Source organism: Cygnus atratus, chromosome 4, assembly GCF_013377495.2.
Source record: "Cygnus atratus isolate AKBS03 ecotype Queensland, Australia chromosome 4, CAtr_DNAZoo_HiC_assembly, whole genome shotgun sequence".
Taxonomy (NCBI): Eukaryota; Metazoa; Chordata; class Aves; order Anseriformes; family Anatidae; genus Cygnus; species Cygnus atratus.
Window position 1 is genome coordinate 49,573,492 of NC_066365.1, and position 21,312 is coordinate 49,594,803.

The following is a 21,312-nucleotide window of genomic DNA, read 5'->3' on the forward strand; positions in this document are numbered from 1 at the left end:
TGAGGCCTGAGGCCTACCAGGGCAGGTTTAGTAACACATCTCCACATCCTCTTTCTGCATCTCCTCCCTTGTGCCAGGCTCTCCCCACTAACTCCCAGCCTTGAAAACGCGGAGCAGAACTGTGGTCTCCACGGCCATTAAATCGTAAAGCCTCAAGGTAGCACATGACAAGGTGGTGCTACACAGCTTCTTCTGTGCCACCCATGACCACATTTTCCATACTGAGGACAGTTTGGAGGGCTGAGTTACCTTAAGGCTAGAGGGCAGAGGCATATAAATAATAGGGTACCTTTGCTGCTGAGGGTTTCACTAAAAACCATGAGTCTTTATGGTTTAAGCCAGTTGAAGGTTTCACAGAGTCATGCCTTCACTGGCATTCCCACCCAAAAGAATTAGGAGGGACCCATAAAGGAGATTTTTGAAACCTTGTGTTTGCAGAAACAGTGCAGTACATTTCATTTTTAATGTAGCATTTGTTAATAATCACCAAAGATATTTTATGCTTCTGCCTAATTCGATTCAAAGAGGAGCAGAGAAGCATTTCTTGCCACCCCACTCCCAACTCACGGCGGTGCAGGAGAGGAGAAGGGCACTGTGCTCTTCAGGCACCAGCTGCAGCATGCCCAGGCACAGTGCAGGCTGAGCTGATGGGGTTCTCTTAACAGTGATGAATCAGTAGACAAAGTGTCTGAATTCGCTGATTAGAAACAAATAAATAAATAATATTACAGCAACAACAGCCTGGTGCCTTTGGACAGAATGGCTCAGATGCTGGCTGAAAAAAATCTCAACTGAGCATGATCTGTGTTCCCAGTGAAAAAATCAGACTCTGTTAGAGTCACCAGGGCAGTTGGCAGTCCCCATGTTTCTTGCACAAATCAGTCTCAGATCATTCCTGGTTCTCAGAGAGAAAATGAAAGCTTGCCCTGTTCAGGGGTGGGGTCACTGGTGGGATGAGGTGAGCTTGCTGGTTTTTATGCTTCGTAATTGAAGAGAGGATTTGAATTTTTTTAAATCTCCAGTTACCACAGAGTAGACAACTGAAAGCATCCTTATTGAAAATGTTTGCTCTTGCATCCTGAGAGAGAGAGAGAGGAAGAGAAGAGACATGCCCTTGGCTTACTACATGATTTATGTTTGCACAGAACCATCTGACTGGATGTTGAGAATTCAGACCGCGATGCAAGCAGCCAGCAGTTGGCTGCAATCCTTTGTGGTGTTTTACTTTAAAAAGGTGTGGTCTTCTGCTGTAGCTCGCTTCCAAACTCCACGGGGGGCACATTTCCCCCGTGTCAGACAGCTACACCCTTCCGTGATGCAGTTCAGCTCGTAACCCATCTGCTCGTGGGCAGTGATGTAAATGTACCAGCTGGCTCCAAAGAACCACTCTGAATCCTGCAGGAGGCAGGTCTCTTCCCCGAGCATCGCTCTGCTCTGCAGCATAAGTCACTGTCTCGCCAACCATGCTGTGCTGTCCCTAAACCCTCACATCTCCCCATCTGAGAGTCAGAACGAGTAATCCTCTTACAGGTCAATGATTTTGCAGTGTAGCCTCGTTTGTGGGATTTAAGCTCGATTCATAACGTGCTCCGGTTGCGTTGAAATGGAAAGGCTCGCTTAGAAGGGGCTTGGCTGGCACGACAGCTTCACGGTGCGTGTCCCACCAGCACAGAGCGAGTGGGAAGGAGGAAACCTAGCAGCAGTGCCAGCCCTGGACTGGGAATGAAGGCTCTCCTGTTACTGGTCCTACCTTGGCTAAGCCCTGCAAACTACATAGACAATGTGGGCAACCTGCACCTCCTGTACTCGGAGCTGTGAGTACGCGCAGTCGCGCTGTCCTCGTGCTCTTTGTCTGTCTGTCTCACCTGAGCGGCGGGGATGTTCTCACCATTGTGGGGGTCTGTCTGTCTGTCTGTCTGTGCCTGGGCGTATGTGCAAAGGAAATCTCACAGCATCTTGCCAATAGTCTGAAAGAAGGCTGCGAAGCAGCTGCTTCACATCCCAAGGGCTAATAATAGTAATATGTCCCCCTTGCTTTCTGCTCCCGAAGTGTGGAAGCAGCTAGGGTGTACTGAGTGAAAGAGTTTTTTTATCCTTATCAATGTGCTCTGCTGTGCTGGCGTTTCCAGGGGTTGTTGGGTTTGTTTTTTTTTTTCCATTTCCGAATCTCTGTTTCTTCTGTACTTGCCAAGAATAGCTTTGCCTGGGAGCTGGGCATAGAGGAGGGCATGGTGCTGGGCACCCCTGGTAGAGCTCTCACCGTGTGTACATGCATAATGCTCTGTGTGTAAATCTGCATGCCTGTAGCAAAACACTGAGAAGCCTTTCACCAGAAATAATTCACTGGAGACAGGAAAGAAATTTCCTGTATTTGTGCTTTTGCCCACAGCAGAATGTTATTTTCTCTAGTTTAAATGTAGCAATGCATGCATATATCTACAAAAAATATCTTAAAAATAATTCCCAAACCCCACAGCTGATCTTTCCAATCCATAAAAGAAATATTCTGTGGTATCATCTCTAACTGACACTAGTTTAATCTGTGCCTGAATGTTATTGTAATGGTTAATGGGGCCTTTATGAATAGAAATACATATTTGTTCCAGTATGTTTTAATCAGTCATGTTTTGTTTGTGATTTAAGAAATTATACATTCTGAGATCTTCCTTGAGATAATGAATGAAATGGCTAATTCTGCTCAAAAGTCAGAAATGACTGTGCTACGTCTACAGTGGGAATGTTTCAGTAACAGTTGTGATTAGTATCAATGAGACTAATTTCCAGATGATTTGGTCTCTGCCATTACACAAAAAAACAGAGTTTTGCAGAAACGGGAAGTCCCCTTTTGAAATGCTCGTGTGATATGCATGGTAGCTATTAATAATTTAGTCATTCTTTGTACAACCGCTCAGGATTTCTGTATGCCATGGGTGCTTTCAAACATTTAATAAACCTGGTTTTGAGGGTTGCAGCTATGCCCTCATTTTAATTAACTGGCATTTTGTTAAAGAATGTTAATTAAAAAATAGAGTAAAATAAAATAAACCAGTGAATCCAAGCAGGCTATAGGAGCAATCAAGCTCAAACAGAGCAGATGAACACTTATAATGGAAACAATGGCATCTGGGACATCTAGTTTCCAGGAAAACAAACTGATGAGATTAATCAGAGCACAGGCGCACGCACAGCTTCCTTGCTTTTCTTGGGGAATTCAGGTTCACTGACTCTCCCAGGATAAAGGGTTGTGATGCACAGTAGCTATTCAGCTCTTATTTATTTAGCCTTCTAACCCACAGAGATGCTGTTCTCATGGATGTAGGCAGTCGGTCTTAATTGAGCGGGTGTGGGCTCGGGCTTGGACGTGCGTCTTTGGGTGTCAGCAATGGGAGGTGGAACGTCCCCGGACCAGTGCCAGCCCTGGGTGCTGCCCCATGCCCTGCTCACCGCCCCGTCACCAGCCAGGGCGGTGGGCAGCAGGATTCGCTGGGGCTGGCATAGCCCAAAAGGGCGCCACATGGTTTGAGCTCATTTCAGGAATCTCTCCTCCTCCGCGTGAACTCTGGATGCTGCACAAGGCGCTGACGTACTGATCGGTGGGACGGACACAGGGTACTCTAATAGCAGTGGTTGAGAGAGGAAGAGGGACAGTTTCCAGTCCTGTTTAATCAATGTATACGGATGTTAGGACCTACAGGTTGTTACTTTGGCTAATCAGGCACTCACATACAGGATATTTTCCATGCCAAGTTTTGTGAGACAGCGTGGGCACCAGCATCCAGGACATGGGGACACAGCTTTGCTGTCCCAGTCCTTTTAAAATGCCCTGAAGCCTGCAGAGGCACATCCATAAATCCCTCCCCACAGGCAACCAAAAAACCCCCACCATATGTAGCTTATCTGATGGCTTTCCTCACTGCTCAAAGCCAGACCATAGCAAGCAGAAAACCTTTTTTTCATTATCCTACTCTCTTTGCGTGCTGGCCAGCACAAATACTGGCCTTGGTCAGGACTCATGATTTGGCTGGCTGGCAGCCACCAGAGATACCAGCCAGGGGAGGGGGCGGCAGGGCTGCAAGCAGCCTGGGAAGAGATTTGGAAAGGTGGGGGATGTGGTTGTCATCACCAGCATCAGGGCAAGAGGCAGAATAAGGGTGCTGGGTTCGCATCACCTTCCCTCTCATACAGCCCCTCTCTTTTACCCTGTTCAAACAGAGGTTAGATTATTTGTGTTGTGCTGTGGGCGTTTGCTTTGGTTCGAGGGTATTTAGCTCCCTAAGTGCAGAACAGGTGGTTTGGGGAATAGGGACTACAGCATAGCCCAAAGCCTGGCAGGAGATGAAGGCTCTGGAATTCATTTAAGAAAAAGGCTATTTGAGGAGAGTTGAATAGGAGAAATGAAGTTGGGGAAAGGCTGTGTCAGACCCTTGCATTTCAGCTGTGTGCCATGCAGGGAGAAAGAGACGTGTGTGTGTGTGTGCGCGTGTTGCAGTGACACTTGGTGGGACAGGTGTGGAGTGCTGATAACTGCAGGTACGCTCAGCAAGCAAATAACGTGTCTCCTGACACTGTTGCCCACACGAGAAGCACTTCCCTGGCCATTGTCTGTTGTGCCTCCTTTGCCCCCAGCACAGATGTCTCTCTGGTCCTCACTCTGTACCAAGCTGTTAATAGCAGCCCTGGGCAAGCCAGGGTGCTCCCTCCTGTGGGATAGTCCATGGCAACACCTGGCAGAAGGACATGAGAAATCTGTGTTTTTGTCCCCTCCTGAAGTCCTGAAGGAGGATGTGGGATGTAGCCACACCAGCCCAACATCTCTTGGTATCCGTGGGGTCTGCAAGACCCTCCAGATCCATGGCACTGCCCAGGGTCTACGTCTTCTCCTTTATGTCCCTGTAAAGCAGCTTCAGCAGATACAAAGTCTCTTTCTTATCTATATAAATAAAATTGAGGGAAAGCAGGATGCGAGAGCAGGCAGTGAGTGACCTCACCTTGTCCATCCGAGGACTTCTGCCACATGGACAGCATGGGGTGGTGTCCAACCTAATCCCCTTCAGCACGTGGCCCTACTGACCGAGTGGCCGCCTGGGCAGCGTGCTCAGCACAGGTCCTGCGCCAGAGAGCCCGTGGCAGCTGTGTTTGCCATTCTCTGAGGATTAAACAGCCCCTTGCCTGACTCAGGGCTGCTAATACACTGGCTGGAGGCACCCCACTAATTTAAATCAAGACTTTTATTTTAAATCTGTTGTTAGAGCAGAAGACACAGCCTAACTGCTACACCCACATGCAAAAAAAAATCCTTCTTTTGTGTCTTACTGCTCTTGGGTTTTACATGAAGCACTCAAAGGAATCCCACCAAATTAACGGGATCAAGTTTCCCCATATAACTTTTATGTGATAAAGGCTCTCCTACATTTCAAAACAGCACTTTGGCTGGAAGAGACAGTAAAATCTAGTTTCTCTGTTCATCCAATTTAAGAGGAGGCACGAGTGCCAGCTGTCTTCTAGTGTCCTTGGGTATGTCTGGTTTTTGGTAAGCACGATGTAGCTCAAGCCATTAGGTGAAGGAGGAATTCCACAGTGAAAAACAAGAGAGGAAAATTATAGTATCTTTTAGAAGGTTGCTTTCAATTCAGCTAATCCCCTCAAGGCTCCTCAGGTTCAAAGTCAGAGCAATACTGCATTTACAGAAATGGCCAGAGCAACATTTAAGTACTGACCTTAGAAAATCCTCCCACACGTGGTGGCTTTGCAAAGCCCAGTGGGGAAACGTGGGTCTGGCTTCAAGCCTGCGCTCGGGAACTTAGGGAGGGCAGGGTACCTTGGTCAGCTGGGCTGTGTGTGTTGCTTGCAGTATTTGGGGCAAAAATGATAAGGCTGGGACACCAGCCTTGTGTGCTAGTCCTCTGCGAAAGCCACGTGCTGCCCTCCTTACTCAACGCAGATCTGTGCGTGTGAAAATCTGTGCCAGAGCTAAGCCGTGAAGTTAATTAAAACTGAAAGTGTTGGTAAGGAATGCTTAAAGTGAATGGAAAGATTCTTGAATGAAAATGTAAGTGAAATGTCTGCAATATCTGCATTAAACAGACAGGACAAAGCACATTCAGATGAAATGTGAAGAGTCCTTTCCAGTAGAGCTGGCTGCCCCTGAGGAAAAGGGGGCAAAACCTGCTGTACTGTTCTTAAAAGATGGAAGGAGCTGTAGTCCAGACTCATGGCATTGAGGCACCCAATATGAATTTGTCTAGATACATCAGGTGCTGTATTCAGGAGTATTTGATACAGACTACGCTGCTGGCATAGGAGAAAAAGCAGTTGCCTCCGTTGAGCGTGACTACTTGAGTCCAAAGACAAGCTCCAGAAACCAACCTTCTTTGAAAGCTTTAAGAATTGGTTGATTCTGCCTGAGAATTTTGTGTGCAATGAAGTTGGCCTTCCAGTAATGCTTTGAGAAAGGTCGTGCTTTATTCCTTACGCACGTGCATGAAGCTCACCTTTCCTCCTTCGCAGCCACCTACACACACCTGAGATGAGAATTAGACCTTGCACTCTGCTGGCATGTTTTCCTATGGCTGGAGCCTTCTCACACCTTTGGAAAAGCCTGATGCTGGCCAGTGTCAGTCCCAACAAATGAGCTTCGTTGCCAAAAATAAAACCTGTGCCAGCAGATAAAGTGAAACCATGCCAAGGTGAAAAGGCAGTGCAATAATTATCGTTGGCAAAAAAGTTTCTTTTCATGAATGAATTATGCCTCAGTTATGTCTGAATTTTGTGTAGGCTGCTTGAAAGAAGTGTGCTTACACTCTTTGCCTATGTAAAACAGGAGCACACTTGGGGCAAACCTTATTATCCCTCTCTGAGACCAGTTGGGAACAGGCATCCCACTTTCAGATGCGGCCAGAACAGGGAAAGCACTGGGGCAGGAAGGGGCAGGGTGAAGGGAGTTGCAAGAGGTCGGTGGTTGCACACAGGCAGTGGACACTCGTTTCTCTTCTGTCATTAAGCCACCCTGGCCGTATGCTGCAAGTTTGGCCGACCTCCACATCTCTCTGACAATTAACCTAGTTTAGCACTGGCACTGGCAGCATGACAAGGATATTTTTCCTTGAGCTATTTCTCTGACAAATCTGGCAGAACTGGGCTGCCCTGTAACGCAAGGATAAATGCCAGTCTTGCAGAGCTCTAGTGCCCATTGTAGATTAAATCCTGCTCTGAATACTGGTTCAGGGATCAGCTACAGCACAGCAGGGAAGCAAACTTGTAGGTTTGAGGGTCTTGTCTTATTTTTATTTATTTTTTTAGTGTTCTTGACTTGTGGGGGAAAGCTGCCTTCAAGGTTCCAGTCAACAGAGCAGCATTTTGTGACCTGCTCCATGAGCAGAGCCATTGCTCAGGAACTAGAATTGATTTTCTGCATCTTGGCATGTGACTGCATGTCCAGACTGGCCCCCTTCAACACTGTAGTGACCAGGTGGATGAGGATGCCAGCAACACAAGACACAGAAAAACAGATTTTATACTGACATCACTGACAGTACTGGACTAACAGCACAGACGGTGGGTGTCAGCATAGATGGCTGCTTGGGGCTTCATATTTTAAAAGGAGGGTCCAGCCTTGTCCCTCTGCGTTGGACTGGTACCTCAGGAGAGGTATCTGTTAGTAAATGATGTTTCATATAATGACTAAAACCCCACTGTCATTGAAGGATTCCTGGCTTGGAGCTGAATCCTCTTTTGGGATTAAGAATATGAATTTCATTTTACACCATCCCTAGGCCTTGGCAAAGTTGCAGTTGACGAAGACTGAATATACTCAGTGAATCCTTGGACTATCTCTAGAATATGTTTTATGCATTCATATGATTTATTAATTGACAACAGATTCTGAATACAGATTGAAGCAAGTTCAGGAGCAACCTAGTGAAATGACTGGAGATTACAACAGATGCTGTACAACTTTTACACACACACACAAAAAAAAAAAAAAAAAAAAAAAAAACAGTGGATTGTCTGTAACTTCAACATATTTTACAACATATCCTCCCAATATGAGGTAAAAGAGGCTGACTGTAACAGTGAGGAAGTTGAGCTGTATTTCCAAGAAGTTCTTTTCTCCTTTCTTCTGAATTTCTGTTGGCAGCACTATCAAACTTTATTGATAAAGTCTTGCGTTTCTCAGCACTCTAGACAAGCAAACAGATTTGTGAGGATCACACATAACAATGACCCTATCTGCCCTGGTTTTCATTCTCTCTTCTTTCTGTTAAGATCCTGGACACTTGGGTGATGAGGAAATAATCACCATTGACTATTCTGTCCCTGAGGAGTTGTCCTGCTCCATGGCACTGCTGTGATACATGGAGACAAGTTAAGAGAAGAAATTTGCAGTTGCTAGAGCCATGTTGATTTTTTAGTTGCTCTTTCTCACTTTTATTTGCATTTACTCACCAATTATTATCTACCTAGGTAATGTAAAATAAACAATTAAAAATGTCTTTAGTGGTATACATTTCAGGTAAAAAATTCAGTCATCAATGTATTACTGTAGGAGTTTTCCTCTCTTGCTCTACTGAAGTCACATTGGCAGGAAACAAGAGTTTTAGCCAGCAAGTCATTTTATGTGCACATATTGGGAAACTTACACCTCTCCATACATTGCGCATTGCAGTCCCATCATTCACTAGACAGTGTGTAATATATTCTTAATGTAGAATTTCAATAATTTAGTAACCTCTTAAACAGAGAAAGAGGGGAGTATGACCTGCTCTGAGGATCATATTTTCCTGTCTCTTCTGCAGACCTTAGAGAACTGATAAGATTAGTAGACTGATGGCCTTGTTATGGTTAGTGTTTTATTAATAACAGCCAGTACTAATTTTGAAAGCATAATTAAGGGTATTTTCTTTTCTCCTCTCATATGTGATAAGCACTACTCTTATATATTATTCTTAACATTCAGCTAGCACTGATAAGGTCCTGCTGTTCTTTTACCTTCCATCGCATGTAAAACAAGTAATGGAGTGGTTTCAAAAGAGCATCCGCGGAGGCCTCTTCACTTGTAGATTTTATAAGTCAGTAGTACAAAAGGCCATAAAATGTCCCATGTAGAGCAGGCTTTTACAGCAAGGAGATGGGCATGATTAACCAAATCTGTGCTGGAAGACCACTGGAAGCAGAGAATACTCTGTACTGCTACTACTATATGAGGATGTGTAGGCCGATATGGATGAGCAAGGCTGTTTCGCTCAATATGTACAAGCATCTCCTGCCAAGAGACTGAATTACAGTCCGAAGTAAGTGCTCTCTATGAAGAGCACATGTTGCAACACCGTCCTTCTCCAAACAGGTTTTGCAGTGGGAACATGAATCCCGAGAGGTGGTCAGGACTTGACTCACTAGCTCCAAAGGATCCAGGCCACCAGTTCTAGTTTGAAGATTTGGCACATCTCTCCTGGTTTGTCTTTACATCAGGAAGATGACAATGCAGGAGAAGGGGTGAATACAAATTCTGTCCCAAATGCAGTGTGTACATGCTGGTGCTTTTGTCACTGGGATCGGTTGCAGGGGTGAGCACAGTTGAAAGCACCTGTTGCTGTTACTTCGCCCCAACCCAGACCATGATGGAAGCATTTATACCAGTAATATTAGCTGAGTCGATAGAAATCCTGAGGAGATTCTGCCCATGGTGCCTGCTGTGTCATGTGAGTCAAAGGTATGGACATACAAATGTGCTTTCCTCAGAGCCGTGTCTGTGTACTTTTCTTGGTGCCAATTTTAAAAAGTCCCACATTTACATTTTGCATATCTTGATGAATTTTAGTGGGCTGAGTGTGCACCATTTCTAGCAAGCCTCCTGCTTCCAGTTTCTTCCCTTGGAGGGGATTGAATTCCAGCACATTCGTGCTTTATCCTTCCAAGACATGAGTGTAATGAAGTTGGACAGTAATGGTTGCTGCATTTCACTTTTTTTCTGCTCTGTCCCCAGTGGTCTAAGCATCTGTAGGTTTGAAGGCACTTACAGTTATGGTCTTTGAGTTCAAAATAAATCAGAAGAGAACAGACCAAAACAGGACAGAGCATTTAATAAGATATATAGTATACATATAAACTTGCACTTAATATGTTGAGCTGACAAAGCAAATAAATGCAAAGTTTTGCAGACTTGCCTTTTTTGTAATCTAGGCTTGAATAATAGTAACATGACCCAAGTGAGCAAAAGAAATTTATAATGGGAGGCCAAGAACAAGTAACCGTCTTCTACAACTAATGAACTGTAATCCATACCAGAGATTTCCAAAATGCATTTGTTCCTCTTCCACCTACCTCCCAGCAGAATCAGCCTGTCTTCCTTCCTCTTTTCCTTCCCTTTCTTCAGCAGATGCTAAGTTATATCCCTCATACTTTTGCTAACTCAGCACTGGAGAGAGGGAAATAGCTGCATTCTTAGGAAGAAGATGCATTTCACAGACTTGTGATAGTCTCCTTGCTTTCTGTTAAGGTCTGCTAATTGTTGTTCAGATCTTTCTGTGCTTCACATAGCCCGTGCTTTTCAATGTCCCCAGCAAATAGAGGTTGACAACCAATGCAAAAAATACCATAGTGATTTTGTGCCCTGTGGTGCTTTACAACACCAAGAGAACTCACAGCTGACAGCATGAAGGTTTTTTGTCTGTGATGAGAGCTTGGTTTGCCTGCATGTCAGGTAAAAATAACAGTTTGATCTTAAATAGGTGCTTATCTTTTTGCAGTGTTACATAAACTCTCTTGGCACCACCTGACAAGTGTGAATTGGCTGCATTTACCCTATATATGTTTTGAGAGAAAATGCAGGTTTGCAACCCTTTATATTTGAGTCTTTTGGTTCCTTAGACATGACTTGTAATGCTCGCCAGTCTCTGTCATCACCAGTATCGGGCTGTGCTTTGGTTTTGTTAACCATTTTTCACCTGACTGCTCCTGTCTACCCTAAATCTTTGTCTTTCCTTTGCTACCTCTAAATTCATGTTTTCTTTACACCTTTGCTCTTTGCCTCTCCCACAACCTAGCAATGAACTGTTTGGCAGAGCAGTAACCACGGATCAAGGTCAGCAAGGAAGTATGGCTTTAAACACTGCATTGTGTGATGGCAGCACCTATCTCCTGCCTGGTGGAGGGAAGAGAAGCAGAGACTAAGAGAAAGCAATTGAGCTGGTTTAAAAATATAAGACTATCTTCGACACAGGCTCTATTGTAACCACTACAATAAATACACAGAGTCAAGGTCAAATAAGGACAGATGTTGCTGGCCCTGGATTTAACTGTGGCAGGTGAATAGAGATCACCCATCCATAACCTCAAAGTCACTTGACAAGTTCAGGGTATCAGTCCATGGAGAGACAGTTCTTCCTGGGCTGCCCTAGCCCTGTCCTCCTCGTTGAGGTGATGGTGAGGCCCTATCCGCTCTGTTCTGTCGTCTCCAGTCTCCTGATGCCTGTGAAGGGGCTATTCTCTTGAGGGTGCTGTCTTGTTCAAGAAGAGTAAGAAGGAAAAGGAAAGAGAGAAAAGGGCTGATTGGACCAGCCAAGGACTTGTGTGGCCAAATGTAATGGTGCTGAGCATTCTGAGCCATGTGTCTTCTGTCTCCTCGCACTATTTCAACACTGCAAAACTCTGAGCTGGTTATGCTTCTTATTTTAAATTTATGGATTAATGTATGAGTAAACTGTGAATTCAAGCTGTGGAGCTTAACGTCAGGAAAACATGTGGATCTGAAGGCTCAAAACAAAGAAAGCTTTATGGATTGACCAGGTTTGGTGACACACTCTTTATGTTAACTCCACTTCAACAGTTCTGGTGAACTTTAAACATTTACCTGTTAGACTAAACATAGGTTAAGCCAGGCTGTGAAATAACTCAACTGTAGAGCTGACATCTGATCAAAATCTTATCTACTGATCTTCTGCCTAGCTGAATTACCACCTGGACCAAATTCCTTAAAACAGTTACACACTGTCCTTCAGAAACCACTAAAAACAATGAAAATAAAGTAAGTCAAGGAAATAGGGATTGTAATATACTCCAGTTCCTCTTACCTAGTTAATTTGTTTGGTTCGAAGACCGCATTTCTAGTTGTTACACTATCTGCTATTTCAGTAGTCAGAGTAGTCAGGCAGAGGAACCTGTGGAGGATGGAAGAAGAAGTGAAAAGAGCAGTACCAACACGCTTGGATTAGTTCTTTACAGATATTATTCCATTGACCATTGACTTCATTGACAAATGACTCCTGACTTTCATTGGAATGAACTAGGAAGAACAAGGTTTTGTGTACATGGAGAAATATTTGTTTTTTACATACCTAGGGAGGTATGGAGTAGTAGAGATCCAATTGTATATGTACATTTTTGGGGAGGAGTGGGTGGGTGGAGGAGCTTCTAACCACTCTGATTCACACTACACTGTTTTTAACAGAAACAACATGTTTAAAAAACAGAACATCCCTTGAGGATCTGTGGGTGAACGAGTTGAAACAATACAAATAAAATGTCATGGGCTCCAGCTTCTGCAATCTCTATGACAAAAAGATGTCCAAAAAAAACACCCTGTGTGGGGGCTTCATCAAACCTCAGACTCCACTTTCCTGTCCCTTATGACAATGGTAGCTGCATGACAACAGATCTTACAAAATTGTGACTTTCCTCCTGCTTTTTTTTTGTTTGTTTGTTTTTGTTTGTTTGTTCATTTATTGTTGAAATTTATCTTCCAGGCTTGGCAGACACAAACTCCAGAAAGTCCCTTTTAAAGAGGATGTTTTCAGGAGAGTAGCAGGACTGACAATAAAATAGTGACCCGTATGACCTCTGCGTGGTCAGGTCTCTGCAGCTAAAGCTCAAGAGTGGGGGAAGGTTCCCTGTTTGTCTCCAGACTTGAGCCAGTTCCTTGTAAGAGTCGTCCACATCACAACAGAAGGCTTCAAGGGGCTTAGGGTTAAGGTTAAGGAGTGGGAATATGTAGCTAAAGGCTAGCCATGGATCCCAGATCCCTCTCCCCACACCAATGGCTGTACATAGAAATGGGGATGAAGCAGTAATTGTTTTTGCATCTCTGTTTCACCGTGATGTCCCAGGCAGAAGGAAACAGAGTTCTTCTGTTGGTTGTAGGGAATTGATATCTCAATGTTTGGGTCTTCATTCTAAAAGCTTCTGTGTGTTTTTGGGTATTTGGTTTTTTGTTTGCTTGTTTTCCCTCTCCTTCTCTTTCTGGCAGTGCTGGAGAGTGGGATTTGTCTGGCACCATATGACACTCCTCCCTCCCTCTGTCCCTATCCTCCCACTGACTTGGGGAGCCCTGGGTACTGAGGAAGCCAGGAGGCAGCCCCAGGCCTGCCCAAGAGCCACTGTGGCTTCAACCTACCATAGTACAAAGAGCAAAAGAAGAAAAGGAGACTCTGGAAAGGGCACTGAGGAGAGGGGAGGATAACAGCCACTTCCCTGGCAGGGCGACTGTAGGCAGCACAGCTGTTCTTTTTGGAAATGTCAGAGAGGAAGAAGAAAGTGTCAAAGGAGTTGTCATCAGCAGACAGCACTATAGGTGTCTCCAAAATAGTGCTTCGCACAGTCAAAATCCTTTCTTGAAAACACTGCCCAGGAAGCCTGGGTCTGACTAACTTTACAAATAATGAACACCACTTTAAAAACAGACACGTAAATCACAAAATCACTTAGGATCCAATTTCTCTCTGATGAATGAGAGCACAGGAGTGGCTTTGTGCAGTCTGCAGCAAAACCAGCAAAATGATGTCCCTGGGTTCTGCAGCACCTTCATGGTGCAAAATGTGACCTCAGAGACTTTTTGAAATCCTCCTAGTGTATGCCCATGTAGTGAGCCATGGCAGCTTCTTCTTTCAAGAAAATGCCATTTTCTCACTGATCCTGAACCTGCACGAGACACAGCTGGCCAAGTGACGCACCTTTCAGTGACTTGGGTTCTTTTGTTAGGGATGCAGCCAGGAAAGTCTGCCTACTAATCAGGAGACCTCTTTTTCCCTCTTAAGTTTATTAGAACATTGTTGTTTAAATTATACTTTAAACATTCTGATTAACAGAAAACAAATTATCAAAGGAAAACAAACAAACAAACAAAAAGATCTGTTTGTCCCCCAGAAGCAAAATGATCTCTTGACTCACTTCCCTGTGTTACTTATGACCATGAGCATGAATCTCTGTGCCTCAGTGTGCCTGATTCTTTGTGGGTTGTAGAATGGGCAGACCTGAAAACAAGACATAATTGTGCTGATACCATGATTGTACACAACCACTGTCTAGTGTGAAGAAAAGAGGTCTGGATGCAGAGTCTGGAGTTACAGGGTGCAGGGGCATATGGAAATGAACGTCTAAAATGGGCACCGAGAGGTCCAACAGTTTCTACTTGGTGTCCAAAAAAATGGGGGCAGAGAAGAAAGGGCAGATATTCTCCTGAAGAGATGCTCTGAGCACACAAGAAAGTTGATCTATAATAAAGCCCATAAGCTGCAGCTGATCCATAATAAAGTGACCGTGCTGCTCTTACTCTAGGGCAGCTTCTCTGGTGAATGCTCTTATTTCAAAAGAGGGATGTCTCCAGGGAAGCTATTCTGGGATGTGTGTTTCTACACATATGATTTACATAGTGTGGCTAAGGTATTATTCCACAACCACTACAGCAATCATGTATTTCCCTCCTGCAGACAACCCCTTAGTAAGCAGCACCATCTCTGGAGGCCTATGTGGTTGACCTTCGTGGAATGGCTTATGTTCAGTTTTGGAAGGTCTCCTTAATGCCCATGTCGAAGTACTCAGCAAACCCTCCTGCAGGATGCTGTGACATCTTTAAGTATCTTTTAAGGAAATAAGAAAATAATTAGCTGTGAGGCTGTTGTTTTGTTTACAGTCACTAAATTTTTAGGTATTTCTTTCCCTTTCTTCCTCCTCCTCTTCCCTGTATATTGCACCCTTATAAACACACTGTGCTGAGTGCTGAGCATCTGGCTTTGCCCTTCCAGGCACAGCCTGTGTTTCACAGACATTTAAGGAGTTCTTCAGCCTTCAGAAGGTACAACAAGCTAACAATAGATAAACCACCAAACACTGGTCTGAGGCACTGCAAAAAATACTAAAACGAAGAGCAATGTCTCAATTGCTAGTATACACAAATACATTACTGATTTTGTTTAGTCTGTCTAGGTCAACATTTCTTTTTATCCTTGATGTTCATGTCAGTGTGGTGGTGGATATTTTGCAACCGGAGCAAATTTGATTATTGTAGCTGTAAGATTATTCTGTGTTACAAAACTGGTCAGTTTGGCTGGATTAGCCATCTGCATTGACAGGCTGCTGGGGTAATATCTGCATGAAGTGAATAGAATTCAGTTTATATGTGTCTGGGTGCCAACAAGTCCGATGCCCCCAGCATGCAGCCGTCTGCCAGCGATGTAGATGTCCAGCTGGAGATCCTGGCTGTGGGTGATAGCCTGGGTCACCTTGAGTCATGACGCAGGTAGTGTGTCGCTGTGAAAACGAGCAGGCGATGAGGCACAACACGAGTGTGCTGCTGGAGTTCAGGCTGCCAGCTCCCTTCTCCAGGACCAGGGTCACCTCACTTGGAAGAAGGCAGGCTGTAATTATCCCCCTTTGGAGCCGATAATGAACTGACATCATTTCCTACGCCACCTTGGTTTCCCTTCAGGGGGGCCGTCATCACAGCTAACAAGACCCAAGCCTCCTCGACCTGTGACGTTAACAAAATCACAGCCTGCGCTGGAACGGCCTCGGGCTCAGAGGCTGGCTGAGTCACCGCAGTGCCACAACCTGTCACAGAGCGTTCACAGCTTGGATCCGCTTCAAGGCAGCCTCTCACATTGCAGTCCGGGCCCTTTTTGTAGGAGCAGCAAGGTCAAGCAGGTTGTACCCTCTCTTAGGACAGCAGGGGCAAGGCCACCATCCTGGACTGCCCAGGGGAATATGACTGCAGCTCATGCTCAAGGTTCAGCTCTCCAAACCTGCTGCCCAGGTTTGCCCATGGTGTTCTAGGTGCCCAGCTGCATGCATGAGGTTTATATTTTAATTTCTAAAGCAAAAATAGTTATTCGGGCTTCAATATTGGAATGCATGGCTGCAACAGTGTAAAGGGGAGAAGGAAAAAGCAGCTTCCTAAAGACCATTTTGGGATTTTTATTCTATTTTCTGTGTTTTAACAGAACAAGTGTATAAGTTAACGTGTTTTGTAATGGGACAGTGTAAAATAACTGCCTCTTAGCCTGAGTATTTCTTAAAATAATTGAATAATAATAACGAAAATAAAATGAATGAAAACCATGCAAAAATAGCATGCCATCTGAGAGAGCAGAAATGACAAGGAAAACTTGAAGAAACCTATGGTATCTGCAAGCTAATGAATACGATGAAGCAGCAGTCTTATCAGCTTGGGCTAAAAGTGAGATAAGGTGCAGAAATGATTTTCTCCTTCTCTTACTTGCCTTGGGCAGGGAATCCATTTTGTGTTGTTGGCAGTATGGTACCCACTTATGAAGGCATCTGCTGTCATTAGGGAAGTCCAGGGTTGGATCCCTGCTCCCACAATAGCTTATGCATTATCTCTGTTGATTCACCACTTGCACCCTGGTGGTCTAAGAAAAGAAGACAGGTTTTTTTGGAGAGGTTCTCAGACTGTTTTCATCAGAAGTATTTCTGATACTTCTGTTACGAATGGTGATTTGAGAAAAATATTTTTTCATAATTTTACAGCACCATATAGTGAGCATTTCCTACCATGTGAGCTTTCAGAGGATTGTAAACAACATTCCAGCCATACTTGTACTGTGGCTGGATACAGACTTTCTGGAGTCTTTAAATGCTTTTACAGTGTGTATTTACTTTAATGGAAGGGTGAAGTATCTCACTGAAACATCTCAACATCTCATATTCACCTCAGTGAAACCATAAAGCCACAAGCAGTAAGGACTTTTGCATGCCCGTTGGGTTTGGGAATTTTTGTTCTGAAAACCGGCTCCTAACTTCCCTTTGGTCCATCTTCTTCCAGCCTTATTTGCAAAGGGGAGGACTGCAGAGGTAGGGTGAGCAGAAGTCAGGATGATGATTCTCTAGTATGAGATAAGCAAAATGTACTGCTGGCTGTTATCCTCACAGAAACGTCATGTAACGAGATATTCAGTCAACAGTGTGACTTGTGTACTTCTTATGCCACTGTCAAAACCTGTTTTGGTTGAAATCCTGGAAACTGAGTTGTGATACAACAGGAAATGCTTTCCCCACCCCTACAAGGAGACCGTGTTTTTTTTAGGGTTTTATGTAAGGTGATTCATGAGTCACATGCAGTTCACTTCTTACAGGAATGACTCCAAGTCCTTATTGAATATCAGACACTGAATTTGATAAGAGGGGAAAACTACTTTTTTAAAATGGAAAACATTTGTGACATCTTATGACGCATCTTACGATGGCAAAGATGTTTGTTCAGCACTCAGATGGGCACCTGACAGGTGTTTTTTTCTACTTCTGAGAAGGCACGTTAAGACCTCCTTTTTCTGACCTTCCCCAAGAGGAAGCAAATTTCAGAGAACAATGTTTACCAAGATGTGTTAGTGATGTAATTTAGATATCCATGCTGACCTAAAAGGAACCTTATGTGATTTTCGGGTCGCTGAGAGGCAAGTGCCACCACAGCCAGACCTGTGGGTCACCCTTCATAGCATGTTCTGTCAATAAGAAGGTATAAAGACAGCAATCATTACTTAACTGACTGCAGCCTCATTGTTTCTTGTAATTTCAAATTCCAGTGGAGACAACATTAGCAAATCCAAGCCTTGGATAGAAACCACTTTGAAACTGATTGCAGTGTTCACCTTTTGTTATTTTACATCTAGAATCTTATCTGCATGTATCACTGCTTTGTGCCAACAGAAGCCTCAGCCCTGCTTGCTTGTTGAGTCTGTGGCATAGCAGATATTGTAATTAGTTATATATTAAAAAAAAAGAAATGCGTGTTAAGTATACGTAAATGCAAAATGTCTGTCTGGGAGGCACTACTGTCTGTATTTGAAAGAATCGAGCTACACTGATCTTGTCATTCCCATATCATCAACCCTGTTAAAGAACCAAAATCCCTGGTCCCATTGCGAGCATATTTTTCTCACTGCATCATAAATTTTTTATAGTATAGGTGGGGATAATAGGAGGTGAAGGCAATGCAGAGATGCTAAGTCCCAGGAGACTAGTTATACCTGTTGAATATAAACCAGTGATCAAAACACTGAATAAACATGAAAAACACATGAATCAACAGAACCGGTGTTTATTCTTGGCATTAATTATATGGGTGTCCATATAGTTTGAAAAACACAACATAGAGGATTGTATTATGAGTATTGCAGTGCCTTAAGAATCTCTTTGGCTTTACACTTGTCATTTTTACCCCAGACAACTTGATTTCAGAAGCATTAGCGTTTCTTTTGAAACTTCATACAAATATTGATTTCTCCAGGCTCATTTTATTAAATCAGGTAGATATTCAATGATCCTTCTGCATTCTCATTGTGTATCATCTCAATTCCTACTGTAAAAAGATTTTATTACTTTATTAGTACAAGGCAAAGTCAGTGGTCAGGATTTCCTGCAGAATACCAGTGCCACTCTTTGAGCAGCCTTGGGTTAGACATGAAGCTGACAGCTGCTGATGGCAAGAGTTATGTTACGTTCCACATACCCAGCTAACACCCCTTGCGTGAGATTGCTCCCTCGTGCGTGCCATCTGTAGGTAAAAAAAAAAAGGTACAGGTATTGATAGGCAGCTAAGTTTTCCATAAATATATCTCTTGGGGTTGTTTTGAGTTTATATTTTTCACTTCCTTTTCACACAATGTTCCAGTTTTACCCTTCTTAAGGGCAGGGGAAGGCTGAGGTTTCTTAAGAGTTTTGCATAGAAAACAGTGCAATTCTGCAAGGTGATGAAAGCACCTGATAAAGTTTTAATCGAGCTCCTCCAGCTTTGCTGAAGTCGAGGAGTTTTAGGAACTTTAGGATTTTAGTACAACCCTTAAACAGGATTAATGATGTGTTGTAAGATGTTGAATGCTAGAAGCACTAGAAGCCATTGGCAAGGTTTCCAGGCTCTCACTGTCTCAAAAATGCTGTTTCCATTATGCTGTGTCTTATTTTCCCTTTCATTTTGCTCTGAATGTCCCACCCATGTACTCATAGGTTCCTTGCTATGCTGGTACCAGAGCACCTGCAAGGAGCTATAGGTAGTATGCTACTCCTCTGTTTCCCTGGTTTGTATCAGCTGGTGTAAGCAGCGTGCATAAAATATGTTTAATATTGTTAGATTACTCTTGGAGAACTTTGGTATTTAATTGAGGAAGTTCAGTATAAATAAATACTGCAGTTCTTTTGCATCACACGAGACCATTGCGGTTCTTGCTTGCTGCTGGCCAGAAACTTCCCTGTGACCAAAAAATGTTTGTTTACGGTAATCTAGGAGCAAATAATAACTAATAGGCTGACTGCTGTCTTTCATGATGGTTAATTCCTCATTTTTTATTGTTCATGGTCTACTTGTGTTCTACCTTTAAAAGCAGCACAAGAGCTACAGCAGTGCCTGGGCTGCATACCAGCAGTGCAAGCATGCTGCTGATGCTCTTGTGTGCTCACAGAGCACTCCTGGCTTGGGCGTGGGTGGGGAAGGGGCAACAGAAGGCTAAGGCACAAATTAAGTTGTAAATTTTAGCTTCTGTGAAGTAGCAGTTGTGTTAGGCAAGACGCACGAGCTACGCTAATCCCTGAAAGAAGCCAGCATTTCCAGCCCGTGTGCTGACTTGCCCATCTAAGCTGTTGCTAGCAGTTTACGGCTCCATTTCCCTATGTGTAACACAGCTGCAATTTTCTGAAATGGCTTAAGACTAGAATTTGAAACAGTGCTTGAGTCTTGAAGAGAAATCAGGATGACTGTAGTTTCAAAATCATCAGCGACAGAGTAATGGCCTGGGAGAGGTGTCAGGGGAGAGAGAGACCGTAATCTGGACCAACAGTTTATACACAGCCCAAACAACAATGGGGATCATTGCACAACTATCCCAGCCATGATTTTTGCCCACAATTGCAGGCAACTTGTCTTGTTTACCTGTTCCTTCCAATTCCCTGTTCCCATGACAGGGGTTAGTGGGCCTTCCTACATATTTCATAATAGAAGTTAACGTTGGTGGTTGAAATGCAACTTTTTGCTTTCTAAAGAAAAGGGGTTGAAAATAAGCTTAAACATGACCATATGTTACATGACACTTTGGTAGCATGAACACAAAATTCAATCTTTACAATTCACTTAAGAATAAAAATGTGTTCCAAGTTCTTTCAGCTGCCCTGAAACCTAGTAGGAAATCTGGAGGCTCTTCCCTCAGCATAAACAGTCACATTTAAAATGGGAATTTGGTTCCTGCTGCAGAGAGCAGAGTGCTTGTTTAATTTGTGTCTGGCTTTGGCTGTCTGTTCCCTGTGTAGCCTTGGGAACTGTGGGAATTGAACTCTCGTCTCTTCTTCCATTCTTCATCGATGCAAGACTCTTTAAGGAGACTGTACCAAAATCTCTAGCCTTCCCTGCTCCTCATCCTCAGCAACTAAACCTTAGGAATGGGAGCACATCCTTGTAGCTGATGGCAAACATAGGCATTATAAACAACGCTCAGTATGTGTTTTCTTCATACTCTCAGAAAAGCTTTTTATTAATCTGTTGGAACTATAGGTAAAGAGTCGTTTGTCTCATGGTACACCCAGATTCATACAGAGTAGCTGATGTGGAAGAGTAAATATACAGCTCTGCCTGCACACGTTCCTTATATAATATAAAAATATATTTTTTTTGACAGCATCATAGTGCAAGAGCATTGTGAAAATGACAGCCCTTCCCTGAGGTCAGATCTTTACGGATAGGACACAGCACAACATTAGGCTTCACTAGTAAGGTAGTTTCAGAGTTTGTTGAATTATGATGGCTCCATTAAAACAAAAAGCATGAAAAAAAAAACACTAGGAAACTGTAACAGGTATGATATGCGAAGTTAAACTGAAATAATAGATATTTGAAAGGTTTTTCCTTTCTTGTGGGAAAGTAGTTAAGCTAAATAGCTTTGGCTTAAAGAAATAAATGTTATGAGGATCTTTATAAATATTTATAGAGTAGTAATGCAGAAATATAGAACGACTAAATCTGCTATGTGTTTATACTCTAGCAAAGGTCTCTGGTTGACAATAGAGAGGGAATAATATGAGAACATCTCTCTGACAGCCAGACAG

General features: G+C 43.6%; 1 protein-coding gene across 1 annotated transcript in view; it reads left to right on the forward strand.

The window, feature by feature from the left end:
• Nucleotides 1-1,722: 1,722 nt before the first annotated feature.
• Nucleotides 1,723-21,312, forward strand: part of LNX1 (ligand of numb-protein X 1) — a 58,608-nt gene continuing 39,018 nt past the window's right edge. The window contains exon 1 of the mRNA XM_035547737.1: nucleotides 1,723-1,814. Within this exon, the coding sequence (XP_035403630.1) occupies nucleotides 1,723-1,814 (92 nt within the window). The remainder of the gene's footprint in view (nucleotides 1,815-21,312) is intronic.